This window comes from Coenobita brevimanus, chromosome 14 (genome assembly GCF_032717465.1).
Source record: "Coenobita brevimanus isolate Jiangsu-jjx chromosome 14, ASM3271746v2, whole genome shotgun sequence".
In the NCBI taxonomy this organism is placed as follows: Eukaryota; Metazoa; Arthropoda; class Malacostraca; order Decapoda; family Coenobitidae; genus Coenobita; species Coenobita brevimanus.
This window is the reverse complement of record NC_136967.1, coordinates 22,671,137-22,687,437: the sequence shown is the minus strand read 5'-3', so window position 1 is coordinate 22,687,437 and position 16,301 is coordinate 22,671,137. Positions and strand designations below refer to the sequence as shown.

General features: G+C 42.1%; 1 protein-coding gene across 1 annotated transcript in view; it reads right to left on the bottom strand.

The window, feature by feature from the left end:
- The window catches only part of Cog6 (conserved oligomeric Golgi complex subunit 6), a 149,211-nt gene that overhangs the window by 42,713 nt on the left and 90,197 nt on the right, over positions 1-16,301 (bottom strand). Inside the window, exon 9 of the mRNA XM_080264805.1 lies at positions 8,662-8,802. Within this exon, the coding sequence (XP_080120931.1) occupies positions 8,662-8,802 (141 nt within the window). The remainder of the gene's footprint in view (positions 1-8,661; positions 8,803-16,301) is intronic.

Sequence of the window (16,301 nt, the reverse complement as noted above, 5' to 3'; positions counted from 1 at the left end):
ACCATGCCCTATGCCAAATAAAGTGAAACGCTAAATATTGCATAGTATCCCCCCATCGGCTGAACATTCAGCGTTGGGCTGGATATTGTGTTACTATTCGTCTCGACTCTCTATCCTAAAACCATTTCCATGAGTAAAAGATAAAAACTAAGCATAAAATAAAATAAAATAATGATACAGCACAATAATACAGTGCCGGCTGTCTACCAATTACGAGCCAGTTGATACACCTCAACGCCAGATATTGCATTGAACTGCCAGCACATCCCATTTTGGCGCTGGAAATTGCATAATTTCACTGAATATTGCTTTAATGGACATGAGCCTGCAGTGCTGGATAATGCATTGGGCTAAATATTGTGATGACAGATAATTCAGAGTTTACTTTAAGCTTTCTATCATTTCTCACCCACACCCCACAAGTTTAGTCCCACAAAAGTAAAAAGTAACAGTAGCTACTATGAATGAAATTCATTCACTTTCTGATCCATTTCCCACGGTGCTCACACCTGAGGAAAGGTCAAACCTGTCAAAAAAAAAAAAAAAAGGGAAGGGGGAGAGTTTGATGGTAACACTGAATGCAAGGCCAACAGTGGCTAAGGGAAGAAAGCAGTATATCACATTCAAGTTATGGCTTATTGGACTACCAGACAACTCACTGAAGCTTTGACAGGAGTGAGTCCCACTCATATACAGCGGCTGCTAGTTTCCCACCAAATCGAAAATTTCTGACCACCCTAAATCCACAACTATGGTGAATTAACCCCTTCGCCGCCAGAGTGACAAATCTTGCGTAATACTGTGTACGAGGCTTCCCACCCTCCTTCGTTCCTCACACTACTTTTCCAGGGAAAAGCTACTATCTTGCAAAAATAGCTATGGTGTTTTGTATGTTTGTGTATATGTGTGTATGTGAGTATGTGTGTATGTGAGTCTATTCTTAATAGACCAATACCACCAGAAGAGGATATACCGTCTGCTCAGGAAGATTTAAATATAGAAACAGGAGAGTTGAGGCTTGCAGAAGTGGAGAAAGCAGTAAAACAGTTAAAGAATAATAAGGCACCAGGAGAGGATGGTTTATTTCCGGAAATGTTTAAAGTGGAGGGGGATAGATTAATAATGATCTTGACCAACCTATTCAATAAGATATGGGTGACGGGGTTACTACCATCAGTTTGGAAGAATGGTGTAATTGTTAAAGTTCCGAAGAAGGGAGACCTGAGTGAATGTGGTAATTGGAGGGGAATCTCTTTGTCACCGATAGCTTTGAAAGTTTTCAGTAGAGTGTTGTTAAATAGGTTGGAGCCGGTGGTTGAGGGTATTCTGAGGGATGAACAGGCTGGTTTTAGAAAGGGACATGGTTGCAATGATCAGATCTTTATAGTTAGGCATCTGATGCAGCAAGTTAATGAAATGAGAGTACCGTTAAGTCTTTGTTTTGTTGATTTTGAAAAGGCTTTTGACAGTGTTTCGAGAGGGACTATGGGGAAGATCATGAGACATTATGGAATACCAGAGGAGTTTGTGAGGGTCATTATGAACATGCATGAGGACACATTTTGTAAAGTGATGGTTGATGGTTGTCTGAGTGATTCGTTTGAAGACAAGTCCGGAGTAATTCAAGGTGGTGTTCTATCGCCTTTACTATTTATATTGGTCATTGATTACATTATGAAACACGTTGGAACAGAAACCGGTGCAGGTATACTTTGGGGAGAGAACAGGAAACTTTTGGATTTAGATTATGCAGATGATATAGTTTTGATTTGTGATGGGCCAGAAGAGATGCAGAGAGTGTTGGACTGTTTGGTGAGTGAAGGTCGCAAGGTGGGTTTGGTTATTAATTGTGGAAAAACTGAAATAATCAATATGAATATGGAAAATGCGCAGGAATGTGTAATTGGAGGTATGGTTGTAAAGCAAGTTGATAGGTTTAAATATTTAGGTACTTATTTAGCCAAGGATGGTTCTTTGAACTTTGAATTCGAGGAAAGGTTAAAGAAGGGTAATCAGGCAATGGGAATGCTTAAAAATATTTGGAATAATAACAATTTTTCTGTGCATACAAAAATCAAACTTTATAAGGTAATGGTTAGGAGTATCTTAACTTATGGACACCAGTCTTGGTACGGCACAGTGACTATGGAAAATAAATTCTTGGTGTTTGAAAACAAAGCACTTAGAAGAATATTAGGAGTTAAGTGGTGGGAAAGGATACCAAATAGTAGAATTAGAGAAATAACGGGAGTGCAGCCAGTCGATGAATATGTTAGGTTCTCACGATGGAAGTGGCTAGGACATGTGTATAGGAGACAGGGAATAGTACGAGGTACACCAGGGTGGGTGGCACTTGGTAGGAGAGGTAGAGGAAGGCCAAAAGAGACGTGGGTGAGGACAATGAGACGGGAAGCTGGAGATGAGTGTTGGGGAGATCTTGAGGAGTTAGCACAAGATAGGATGTGGTGGTGTGAGTTCATCGAGGCCCTATGCATCCCCGAGGGTGCCACAGGAAATGATTGATTGAGTATATACCTATGTGTGTAAGACTGAATCTGTCACTGGTTGTGCTTCTTATAAAAATACGTAATATCTATCTATCTATCTATTGCCAGATGCCTCAATCCCGTTTGGGGTGGCCACAAACAAATCGCCTCCAAGTCGCCCTGTCCCCCGCCATTTCACTGCCCTGCTCCCAACTCACACCTCCCTCTCTCATATACCTCTCCACCCCATCCCTCCATCTCATCCTCAGCCTCCCTCTCCCTCTTCCCCCCTCCACCTCACTCACATACACTCTCTTCATCAGTCTTTCAACCTCCATCCTCTCCACATGGCCAAACCACCTCAGTGTGTTCCTCATAACGCTTCCTATTACATCCACATCCATATAGAGGTATAAAGCTTTTAGATCAGATAATGAAGGTAATGGAGAGAGTTTTAGAAGGTATGATTAGAGAAAGAGTGAATATTGATGAGATGCAGTTTGGGTTTATGCCAGGTAGGGGGACCACTGATGCCATATTCATTGTTCGACAGCTTCAGGAAAAATATATTGGTAGGAGAAGGGATCTTTATTTTGTTTTTGTTGATTTGGAAAAGGCCTTTGACAGAGTCCCTAGAGAGGTGGTGAAGTGGGCAATGAGAAAGCTTGGCTTGGAGGAGTGGCTGGTTAGGGTGGTTATGGCCATGTATGTGGGTGCTCACACCCAGGTGAGAGTGAATGGAGATTTGAGTGATGAGTTTTCCGTGAATGTTGGTGTGCATCAGGGGTCAGTCTTGAGTCCCATGTTGTTTATCATGGTACTTGAAGCCCTTTCACGTGACTTTAGAAACGGACTCCCGTGGGAATTGTATGCTGATGATTTGGTGTTGATTGCAGAGAATGAAAGGGAGGCGGAGGAAAGGTTTAGGAAGTGGAGAGATGGTATGGGGCAAAAGGGTTTAAGGGTAAATGCAGATAAAACAAAAGTGATGATATCTAGGGTTGGTGGCGGTACTGTCAAAGACGAGGGAAAGTGGCCATATGCAGTTTGCCACAAGGGCGTGGGAAGTAATTCCATCTTGTGCGGTGTGTGTGATAAATGGGTGCATAAGAGATGTAGTGGTATCAGAGGTAGACTGCGAGATAATGCTGATTTTATGTGTACGGCGTGCCGGGGTGAGCAGGTGGAGATCGTCAGACGTGAAAGAATTGAACTTGCTGGTGAATCTCTTGAGTGTGTGGAAGAGTTTTGTTATTTAGGAGACATGTTGTGTGCTGGAGGTGGGGCTGGAGCTAGCTCTGTGGCTAGGGTGAGAAGTGGTTGGAAGAAGTTCAGGGAGCTCTTGCCTCTCCTGACATTGAGGGGGCTCTCCCTACGTGCTAAGGGGTCTTTGTATGCAGCGTGTGTTAGGAGTGTAATGCTGTATGGCAGTGAGACCTGGGCAGTGAAGGAGGAAGACATTCGCCGGCTCAGACGTACAGAAATGACAATGATTAGGTGGATGTGCAGTGCGTCCCTGCGTCCAAGGCCTGGAGGGGCTGGGTTTACAATGGAAGAGTTGAGAGGTAGGATGGGACTGGAGTGTATTGGTGTTGTGATGAGGAGAGGTAGATTGAGGTGGTTTGGACATGTGGAGAGGATGGGTGATGATAGTTGGGTGAGGAAGGTGAGAAGTGTTAATATTGGGGGTGGGGTTATGAGGGGTAGACCGAGAAAGACATGGGACGAGGTCATTAAGTGTGACCTTAGGGTTAAGGGACTGAACAGGGAGGCTGCAATGGATCGTGCAGCATGGAGAGCCGCCATTAGGTGACCAAGGCCGACACATGCAAGCATGTTGGAGCCTTTAAAAACGAAAACGAAAACGAAACACCACAACGCTCCTTTATATCCTCATTCGTCAGCCTGTCTCTCCACGTGACTCCACAGGCTCCTCTTAAATACAGTAATCCCTCTAATATCCGAACGCCCAATATCCGAACATCCCCACTAACCGGACATAATCCTCCTGGGATCCAATATTCCCAAAATGGGCCAAAAACTGCAAAAAATTCGAAAAAAATCTGACTTTTTTCCCTCCCATAATTTGAAATTCCCGCCTGACACCAAACAGCTGTTACACCATGGTCCCTTCACCCCTTCCTTCCTCCCCCTCCCCCCTCCCCTGTCAGGTTGCCATTTGGTATTTTTCATTACCAAGTGTGGGCCAATTTGGTAATGAAAAATTCGTTTGGTAATGCATTAGAATAATGCATTACCAAATGGATTTTTCACATGTATGAGGATACACAGGATGGAGATGATGGATTGTTTGCTCTCTCTGATTAATCTGCTACCCTACATAGTGTGAAAATAATCAACATGGTGTTAGTTATAAGGAGAGTGATTACATGTATTTCCACTTGTATATATAATTAGTGAAGAATATATGCTAGCTTTACGAATTTGGTAATGAAAAGTTATATTTGACAATGAAAGTTGAGGAGATTGGTAATGTGGCTGTTGCGATCTGGCAACTCTGTTACCCCACCAACATCAACAGTCACAGCTTAACTCCGATGGAGAGCAGATACTCATAACAGGGCAAGCCACAGGTGCTTGTTTTTTGTGAATAAACAGTGAATAAACTGCAATACCTTGCCACTAGAACACACAGGAATTTACAGTGTTGTGCAGTGTTAAGAAATTAGAATTTAGAGTGCAGAGGATTAACTGTGGACTGCAAACTGGCGGTTCAAACCAGTCCAAGAGCAAGGGACTTGTAAGTACCCAGAATGTTTAATATTTTATAAACTCACCTCTAAAACCTCATTTTATGGTTCTTTTGCATTTATTTCAGTCTTTTATGTCCCTTATTGGTGTGATTTGGGTCTTAAATAGGTGCAATGCATGTCCAGAGGGAGCTGTATAGGTGTTTTTCAGAGTTAGGGTCCATAAGTACAAGTCCATAAACTGGGGCCCAATATCCGGACAGGACCACTATCCGGACCTGCCTATGGCTCTATTGATCCGGATATTGGAGGGGTTACTGTAACTCATTTCCACTGCTCTCACTCTTGACTTGTGTCCTTCCAACAATGTCCAAGCTTCACTTCCGTACGTTAGAGTTGGTATCACAATACTGTCATGTTGTAACTTTTTCACTTCCATGCTCACTTCCGTGTTTCTTATCACTGCTTTCAAGGAACCAGCAACCTTTCTTCCCTGCTGTACCCTTTCAAGCACTTCACCCTCCAAACCTCCATCCTTACTCATCACACTACCCAAATACTTAAACGTACTCACATTTTCCAATTCCTCACCGTCCAACCTCGCTGTACATTCACTAACTTCACCTCTCTCAAAGACCATCACTTTACTCTTCCCTACATTCACGTTTAGGTTCCGTTTCTTACACACTCTCTCAAACTCATCCACCAAGCCTTGCAGCTCCCCTTTGTCTTCACTCAACAACACAGTATCATCTGCAAACAACAGTACAGGGAGTTTCCAAACACTATCCTCTCTCACCAGGGCCACTCCAACATCCACTACCCTACCTTGTACCTCTTTTATTACCCCATCCATGTACAGACTGAACAACCATGGAGACATGACACATCCCTGTTTCAAACCAACTTTCAAAGAGAAAAATTCACTTAGTTCACCATCCACACGCACTGCAGCCTTCGCACCATCGTACATACTCTTCACAGCATTCAACAACTTCCCATCTACTCCATATATTCTTAACACTTTCCACAATCCTTGTCTATCCACCCTGTCATATGCTTTCTCCAAATCCATGAAAGCCGCATACAACTTCTTTCCCTTCTCTAGAAACTTTTCCACTAAAGATCTAAGAATGAATATCTGATCTACACAACCTCTTCCCTTCCTAAAGCCTCCCTGTTCTTCTCCAACAAATTTCTCTATTCTTTCTCTAACTCTGTCTATAAGTATCCTACCATACACTTTTCCTATTATATTAAGAAGACAAATGCCCCTATGATTACCACACACTTCTTTTTCCCCTTTTCCTATGTACAAGGGAATAATTATACCTGACTTCCAATCCTCCGGGACTCTACCTTCCTCCCAGGCCAATCTGCACATCTTCCACATCCATTCTACTACTATCTCTCCCCCATGCTTCAGCATTTCACCACACACTCCATCAATTCCTGGGGCTTTCCCCGATTTAACTTTCTTCATTGCTTCCACAGCTTCTATCCAACTGATTTCTTCCTGTCTTCTCACCTCCCTCCTTCTCCCAGCCATTCCCCAGCCACTTATACTCGCATTACTTCCATCCTCTACGTTCAACAATTCCTTAAAGTGTTCTCTCCATCTGCTCACTTTTTCTCCCTTCTCCACTAGTAATCTACCATTTTTATCTTTCACTCCCCTGCTAACTTCACTTCCACGTAATATAAATTGAAAAATATTTTTGAGTAGGTTTATAAAAATTACAGTGCAGTGAAAGAATATATATGTACGAATTAATTCAATGTACTTACCTATCAGAAATGCTTCCTCTGAACTCAAATTTAGGCCTATACATATTTTCTTAGTTTTATCCGCAACTATGGTGAATTAACACCTTCGCCACCAGAGTGACTAATCTTGCGTAATACTGTGTACGAGGCTTCCCCCCCTCCTTCGTTCCCCACACTACTTTTCCAGGGAAAAGCTACTATCTTGCAAAAATAGCTATGGTGTTTTGTATGTTTGTGTATATGTGTGTATGTGAGTATACACCTATGTGTGTAAGACTGAATCTGTCACTGGTTGTGCTTGTTATAAAAATACGTAATATAAATTGAAAAATATTTTTGAGTAGGTTTATAAAAATTACAGTGCAGTGAAAGAATATATATGTACGAATTAATTCAATGTACTTACCTATCAGAAATGCTTCCTCTGAACTCAAATCTAGGCCTATATTTTCTTAGTTTTCATGCACCTGCTTGGCCTAGGCTGTGGCATATCATGGCTGGACAGGACACCAATGATACTGTACAACATACTTCTGCCCCAGTACACGTAAATGCAGGGCAATTTCATTAGTCCCATGGAAACAAAAGGCTGCTGAAAGTGTACATATCACCTTCTGAAACTGGACGCCAAAGAATGCTGTTTATTCTACCCCTTGCCTGTGGGTGTTCACTGAAAAATTTATCTGTCTTCAGATTTGTCCACTCACATATTTGCCTCACCACATCCACATCAAAAAACAGCTTGAAAGAGTTCAAAGGCGACACAGTTTCAGATTTGCTGATCGCTGGGTTCAGCCCGAAAAACTCAGTCATAAATTCAGGCACGTGGTTGGGATGTGTGTCAGCAAATATGTCGCTTATCAACCGCCAGCCACCTTCGATTTCTTTTTCATGAATATCATCAAATTCATCACTCTCAAGTTCTTCACTCAACGAGTCATCGATATCTGAGTCTTGAGCCGACGGCTGATAGTCCTCATTACTCGAGGAATTGTGAGATTCCTCAAGAATGCGCTGTGATTCGGCAAAATTCATTATGGAGGGAATGACAGTACACTCTCCTATGACACACAGTCAAGACTGATCCTGGTGGGATGCAGAGCTACTGTTCAACACGCCATCAATCACGTGCCCTCCCATATATATTGGGTTTGGCTGAAAAAAAAAAAAAGTGGGTGGAGCTTATTTTATCCTCAGTAACATATACAATATGTAAGGCCCCAGCACAATAAACTAAACCCTCTGCTGTCTCCTTTGGTGGAACTGATATATGATGACACAGAAGTGTCGTAGTGTGCGCACACGGAAGGGTTATGACGATGTATAAGCGTCATCATGGTGAAGGGGTTAAGCAAAAATATTCCATGGATTAGTGTGTTATACCATTTCCAAGACAATGATGTACATCTGAACTTATTTTCCAATGGCTGCTAAACTGGCCATACTGCCGTACCTATCTGTCTATCTATCTATAGCCTGACACCTTAATCCTGTAAGAGATGGCTACAAACAAATAGTCTCTTTGTTACCCTGTCCCTTGGCATTTTGCTGACCTCCCCCCAACTCACACCCCCTCTCTCACAGACTGTACCTCTTTACTTCATCCTCGGCTGTACCACAAAGCCTATTTTGCAACCCCACTCCCTGTGGTCCACAGGTTAAAAAAATCTGTGTATGATAAAAGAAAGCACACATACCTGCTTGTAATCGTGTCTGGCATCATCTGCAATGGTGGCAGCAGTAGTGACATCGGTAAGGAGGGTCAGAGTGCGGGCTACACCGGGTGTTGGAGCAAGCATTTCACTGGGTGGCTCCAGGCGCTCACTCATCTGGCTCACCTGCAAAGCACACGAAACAAAATCTTTATTAACATTTCACATATTGTCTTTTACTAAAGCTCAATGTACATTACTTCATATTATCTGCTTCCTACAAACTCACCAACAAAAGCTGGCAATGGTTGAAATATTTAACCAATGGAGTGCACGAATATGAAGAGCATGGAAACAAAAAAGTTGTTGCATGATAGTACTGTGATAACAACTTTAACATATGGAATCTGAAGCTTGGATCTTGTAGGAAGGTCACAAGTCAAGAGTGAGAGCAGTGGAAATGTGTTATTTAAGAGCAGTATGTAGAGTTACATGGAGAGACAGACTGACAAATGAGAAAGTGAAGGGGTATTGTGGCGTGGATGTGGATGTGACAGAAAGCGTTAGGAGAAATACAATGAGGTGGTTTGGCCATGTAAAGAGGATGGAGAGCGAGAGACTAACGAGGAGAGTGTATATGAGTGAGGTGGAGGAGGGGGGAGAGGGAGGGGGAGGCTGAGGATGAGATGGAGGGATGGAGTGAAGAGGTATATGAGAGACGGAGGTGTGAGCTGCGGGGAGGGCAGTGAAATGGTGGGGGACAAGGCGACATGGAGACGATCTGTTTGTGGCCACCCCTAATGGGACTGAGGCGTCTGCAGATCAATAGGCAGATGTCTGTCTGGTACAGCCTAGGCTGCAACATGTAATTTATGAGTTAAACATGAACATTTTCTTTATATATGTTTGGGTCAGTATGTGAAAAGTGCTAAAACTGTTGTGAATTTTTGTAAGGGATAGTATATGAAATCAAAATTCCTAAAAGGGACTGAACCAAATTCATCCCTCCCTAGCCTAACCTAATTTCTACAATCTTATTTTTTTCTTTTACTTAGTCATCCTACTGTCATCTGCCATGAAATATTCCATAAAAAAATGAGCTAAAGTGTCATTCAGTTACTTCCTGTAATAATGTACATTTCATTAATTTACTTAAAGTATCAGAATCTCTGGTTAGCAATGAACAGGATGTACTAAGAGTGGAAAGGAGTGTGAAAACGGACAGTAAGACAGTAGGACGGCAGGACAGACAGTAGTGAAATTTTGTATATGCTTCATTTTATGCACTTCAATTTAACAAACTCATGATTCAGTGAGTAAATTGTTTTCCATTATCACTGCCCAATTTAGGAACCAAAACATAGGTAAACTATGTTAAATTGCAAATATGCATACATCAATCTCCATCATCACATGTGGACACGCCCAGTACACCAAAACAAAACACTGCCGGTTAAACAGCACTTGTACTGTTTCTGTTGTCAGCAAAGCTGTTTCTCTGCAGTGATAGTGAATTGATAACAAAAATTATTGGTGCTTTGTCTTTCCCTGTACAGTAAAACTGACAGTACACATGCCTTAGATTTTCAAGAATGATCTACCTATCTATCTATTGCCTGACACCTTAATACCTTATACAGGGTGGCCACAAACAAATCGCCTCCACGTCAACCTGTCCCCCACCATTTCACTGCCCTGCTACCAATTCACACACCCCTCTCTCATATACCTCTCCATTCCATCCCTCCATCTCATCCTTGGCCTTCCCCTCCCTCTCTCCCCCTCCACCTCACTCACATACACTCTCCTCGTCAGTCTCACTCTCCATCCTCTCCACATGGCCAAACCACCTCAGTGTGTTTCTCCTAACCCTTCCTATCACATCAACATCCACACCACAATGCTCCTTCACATCCTAGTTTGTTAGTCTGTCTCTCCATGTGACTCCACAGGCTCCTCAAATAACTCAATTACATTGCTCTCACTCTTGACTTGTGTCCCTCTAACAACATCCAAGCTTAACTTCCAAACGTTAAAGTTGGTATCACAATATTGTCATGTAATAACGTTTTCACTTCCATGCTCACTTCCCTGTTTCTTATCACTGCCTTCAAGGAACCAGCAACCTTTCTTACTTGTTGTACCCTTTCAAGCACTTCACCCCCCAAACTTCCACCCTTACTCATCACACTACCCAAGTACTTAAACGTACTCACATTTTCCATTTCATCATCCAACCTCACCGTACATTCACTGACTTCACCTCTCTTGAAGACCATAACTTTACTCTTCCCTACATTCACCTCCAGATTCCGTTTCTTACACACACTCCCAAACTCATCCACCAAGCCTTGCAGCTCCCTTTCATCTTCACTTAACAACACAGTATCATCTGCAAACAACAGTACAGGGAGTTTCCAAACACAGAGGCAAACTCGCCTGTGGAGCTCCTCGCCAATCACCTGCTTCATCTCTTCCTTGAAGCAATCAGTGCGCAGAAAGCATAAAGGAATGGCTGCAGCTTATAATCCATCCTTTTCTCTTAGCTGTGATATCCCTGCCTATCAAGCACCACCAAGCCATACAGACCTCCATGGAAAAGTTGAAGACCTCAAGATACTCAGAGGATACTTAGGACAGTACCAATGTGGATTTCCTGATGATGTTACTGCCAGCCAAAAACTTCACTTGCAGCAGAGGAGGAGGTGGCATCAGATGATGGCCAGATCAACTACAGTAATCCCTGTAATAACCGGACACCCAATTCCCGGACACCCCAATTCCCGGATATTATGGGCCCGGGCCTTCAGAACCCCCAAATGGCCAAAAAACGTATAGAAGCAAACAAAATCTGACATTTTTTTCAACCGTACTTTGAACTTGGCGCGTGGCAACGAACAGCTGTGTTTTCACGCGTAGTACAGCAGCCCCCTGCATCCTACCCTCCCCAGTTACTGTCTAACTACCGTCCTGACTAGATACTCGTTGCAATGGCTGCCACGTGTGCTAATTTGTGTGAAGAAACAGTGAAAAAACTGCCATACCTCATCACTAGACCACATGGGAATCTACAGTGTTGTGCAGTGTTAAGAAATTGGAATTCAGAGTGCAACACTGGTGGCTGCAACTGGCATGGCGCAAGTAAGAACAGAATGTGCAGTGCTAAACAACTATAATTCACAGTGCAAAGGATTAAGTGCAGCACAACACTAGATTACTGTACGTGCTTCAAGAGCATTTTCACCACTGCCAGAGCCTTAGAGGAGGCGGGTTAATCTTTGTAATGGCCACGGATGTGTTGTACGTACCCCGTACACTGCTAAATATTTTCCATACTCACTTCTAATTCCTCATTCTCAGGTTCCTTTTCATTTATATCATGCTTTCTGTCCTTTATTTGTGTGAACAGGGTTTTAAATGGGTGCTATGCATGTCTGGTAGGGAGTTATGTAGGTGGTTTTCTGAGTTAGGCTGGGTTAGGGTCCATAAGTACCTGTTCAGGAGGCATTTTCCCAATTCCCGGACAAACTCAATTTCCGAACATGCCTTTGGCCTTATTACATCGGTTATTGGAGGGATTACTGTACTAATTATCTACTGGTACCATACCCTCCTCAGCACACCAGCTTCTTTAGCAGAGCAGACACATCATCTAGAGTTAGTGTTCATCCATCATCCAATCCTACTTTGCCCCATAAGGAGCATAAGAGCCCTGGGCTAGGCAGTTGGTTCCAACATTCAAGATGAGAGTGACCAGTCTCACTCATCCTTGAGTGGCATTACGTAGCAATCAACCTCAACCATCCCTTGGATATAAACCTTCACCGGCTCAATCCGACTGGAGCACAATAATTACCTACTAAACCACCAGGCACCAAAATTTGGTTATATGGTTACCACCCAGCGTAGTAAATGGTTTCCTGTTGTACAAGAAACCATAGGGCTTGTCACTCAGTGTAGAGTCACCCACAGGCAGAAGGAAGAGGAAAGAATGAAGGAAAGAAAGACAGAAGAGGGAGAGTAAAGTCACCTGTAGGCAGAAAGACAAGGAAAGAATGAAGGAAAGACAGAAGAGGATGGAAGGAAAGAAGGATGGAGGAGAGGCAAGGGCAGACACCCGATAGCAGCACTACATCAAGTGAGTGGGTGGTGAGCGCCCCCACGTAACACACAGAGTTAGTGTTACCTTTGCTTAAAATTTATTTATTATTTACAATGATTTTAAATGTTTTTAGAACAAAAATTTATTATCAGTAATTTCCTTATGTTCATTTCACACCATTATATTACTGAATTATCACCAAAACCATACATAGTTTATTTACCACAATAAACATATTCTGAATTAAACAGGCTTTAAAATAAGACCTCGTTCAGCAAAAATGACAAATATACAGCTGAGATATGATGATTTGCATATTGGCAAACTTTAACCCTCGTTTTCTCAAAACTATGTTTTGGTGAGTTCGCCCCAGTCATTCTCAATGCCTCAACTGTATGATGATGTCTTAATTACAAAATCAGTGTCTAAGTGTGACTTTCTTATGGTATGAAAGTGAAAAGTAAAGAGTACGAACAGTAGAAATGAGACCTGAAGAATGTGTGTGGGGCACATATAAAGAAAAGTATAAAAAGCAATGTGATTTTTTACAAGTAAGATATCTCGCATAAGAAGTGATTTAGACAGCAGTTCTCCTAGTGAAGCGTACTCAGTTGACTTCCAGCCACGGTGCATCGGGGATCATTTGCTTTCAACATTTCATCCACTGGATGTAAACAAAGTCAAATGTTACATCAGAGAACTTAATAAAACATTTTGCTCACTCGATCCATGTAACATGTCACAACTGCCTGATGTGTATAAGCACACTGCAGAATTTATCTGCAACATAATAAATAGATGCTTCTTAGAAAGTAATTTTGTGCAGTCTGAGAAATGTGCTTTGCTTAGGCCCCTAATTAAGAAACCTGGCCTTGATGTCGGGAGCATGACAAATTATCGTCCTGTCTCTAACCTGTCTTTTTTATCCAAGATTATTGAGCAGGCCATACTCGATCAACTCGTACCACTACTGGAACACAACAGAGTTGTTCCTGTTGTTCAATCAGTATACAGAAAATACCATTCAACTGATACTGTACTAACAAGGATTCAGAGTGACTTGGTGGCAAACACTTTTAGTGGGATGTCCTCTCTTCTAGTTCTGTTGGATCTGTCTGCAGCTTTTGATACAGTAGATCATAAATTATTGTCAGACGATCTGCATTTTTATGGCGTTCGTGATAGTGCCTTTTTGCTCCTTAAGACGTATCTGTCGGACAGATCTCAGAGAGTGGTTGTTGACTGTGCTAGCTCTGATTCTGCTCCCCTTCTATTTGGAGTCCCTCAAGGATCAGTAATGGGTACAATTCTATTTACTGTCTACACAAGTAGTTTATCGTCTCTACTTGATGCTCATGATGTGTCCTATCATTTTTATGCTGATGACACTCAGCTCTATGTTAAGATGTCAGATATCAATGATACTAAGACAAAGTTTGAATCTCTAATGTCTGATATTAAGATTTGGATGGCTAAGAGGAAACTTAAGCTGAATGATGGTAAAACTGAGATCATCATCATCAGAGGAAATAGAAGGGGTGATGACACTGACAATGCCCTGGCTTTGAACATTGGCGTGTCACAGCTTCATCCAGTCAGTTCTGTTCGAAATCTGGGTGTTAATTTTAATTCTAAGTTAAATTACAAAGAATATATTAATCAGGTTGTATGAGGGTGTAACTTGCATATCAGAAATCTGTACTCTGTGAGAAAATTCCTGAATAAACGGTGCCTCTTAACATTGGTTCATGAAGTGGTCTTGCCTCGTGTTGATTATTGTAATTCACTGTGGGTTGGTCTTCCAAATAATATACTAACAAAAGTTCAGTCTGTGTTGAACAGGGCAGCACGGCTTATCTTTGGTCTCCCCCCGAGAACCTCAACTACCCCGTTTCTGCTTGAGTTGCATTGGTTACCAGTAAAGGCTAGAATTGAATTTAAACTGTGTCTTATTACATTCAATGTTCTTAAGTTTGGTGAACCAAAGTATCTTGCTGAATTGTTAAAACTCCAATCGGCACGCCTGGGTGTGATGGTACGCAGTGAAGATGATTCCTTGCGTCTTGATGAGCCAGGAGCCATTCACCAGTCATCTTTCTCTGATCGTTCTTTTGCATATAGAGCCCCTAGATTATATAACATTGCCATTGTCCATAAGACAACTCTCTACTGTTGAAGCCTTTAAGAGACAGCTGAAAGCCTTTCTTTCTTCAAAATGCTATGACCTGGAGAGAGGTACTATGACAGGTGATTAAAGGGTTTAATTATTGCCACTTTGATGTATATATGACGTAGCCTGTATTATATACAAGAAATGTCACAGTTCTTGTAAAAATAATGTATGGGTGTCGAACGCTAGTGAATTCCCAAAGGAAGAACTGACGCTTTTGAGAAACAAAAGGCCAGATTATTATTATTATTATAGATATGGAATAAAAGTAGAAAAGAGTCTGCACAGATGGTTTTGTCAAACTAAGAGAATGGATGTAGCTACAGCAGTAAAAACAGTATATGTGAATAATTATGAGGATGGGAGGGGACAAGGTAGGCCAAGAAGGTGGATGAATATAGTAAATAAAAGTGGGAAAGTGAGATACAGAAGTTACTGAAAGAAGAGGACTGAGTAAGTCAAAGGCATCATTTAAGGAGAAGCACATGATATAGGTTTGGCATCCCGTTTTTAATTTGACAGCCGATGGACTAACTATCCAGCTGGCATCTGTGAAATGCATTTATAAACAATAGAAAAAAAAATCTGCATCCTAGTGGGTGGCAACACATCCCAGCATTACTGTATTCCATTAACCCCTAAAACGCGGCTGTGTACGGGCGATCCCCCCGCTGTGGCGGGGTTGTAGCGGGGTCTGAGTACCTGTGGGAAAATATTTGCCAAAAATCATAGATTAACCCTAGAGCATTAAAATTTTTATGGCATATAGTACTTACATTCAGCTTTCTCCTGAGCCACATGTTGAGCCTTCGTTGACTACCAAAGGACTTGTGAAGACTTGCAAAGTTGGGTAACAAAGTCTTCACTCTCACACCTCCAGAAACCCGGTTTTCTTTCTACCACAGCCTCAATCTGTCACAGTACACTTTATACAACAACGTACAGGTTGTTTGGAATCCGTATTTGTAAATAAGCACTGAAAATAAGGCTAAAATGAACGGAGCACACAGCCGACGTGCAGCGCGGTGGCGATCTTCCCGTCACTATTGTCACATTTGCCTTTTCTCGGCAAAAAACACGTATACTACATTTTTTTTCATCATAGGACTTCGCAAACGTTTGCCTGTCACTATTACGGCCATAAAAATCACTGTCACTGCCAGTATTGTGGATTGAGACTGAGGAAGACCACCGCGGCGCGAGTTTATTCAGCCTTACGGCAGGCACTTTATTCTCGCTCCTGTCGGCCACTCGCACTTCATTTCTATCGCTCACTTTCACTGTATCTGTTCTTTTTTTTGCCTTATTCATCAGTGTCACTATCCAGTGTTATAAAAATAATATTTTCTACACAACAAACTGTCACTGTCAGAACATAGAATAGGAAAATATGCTTTCATCTTCTTACACTGG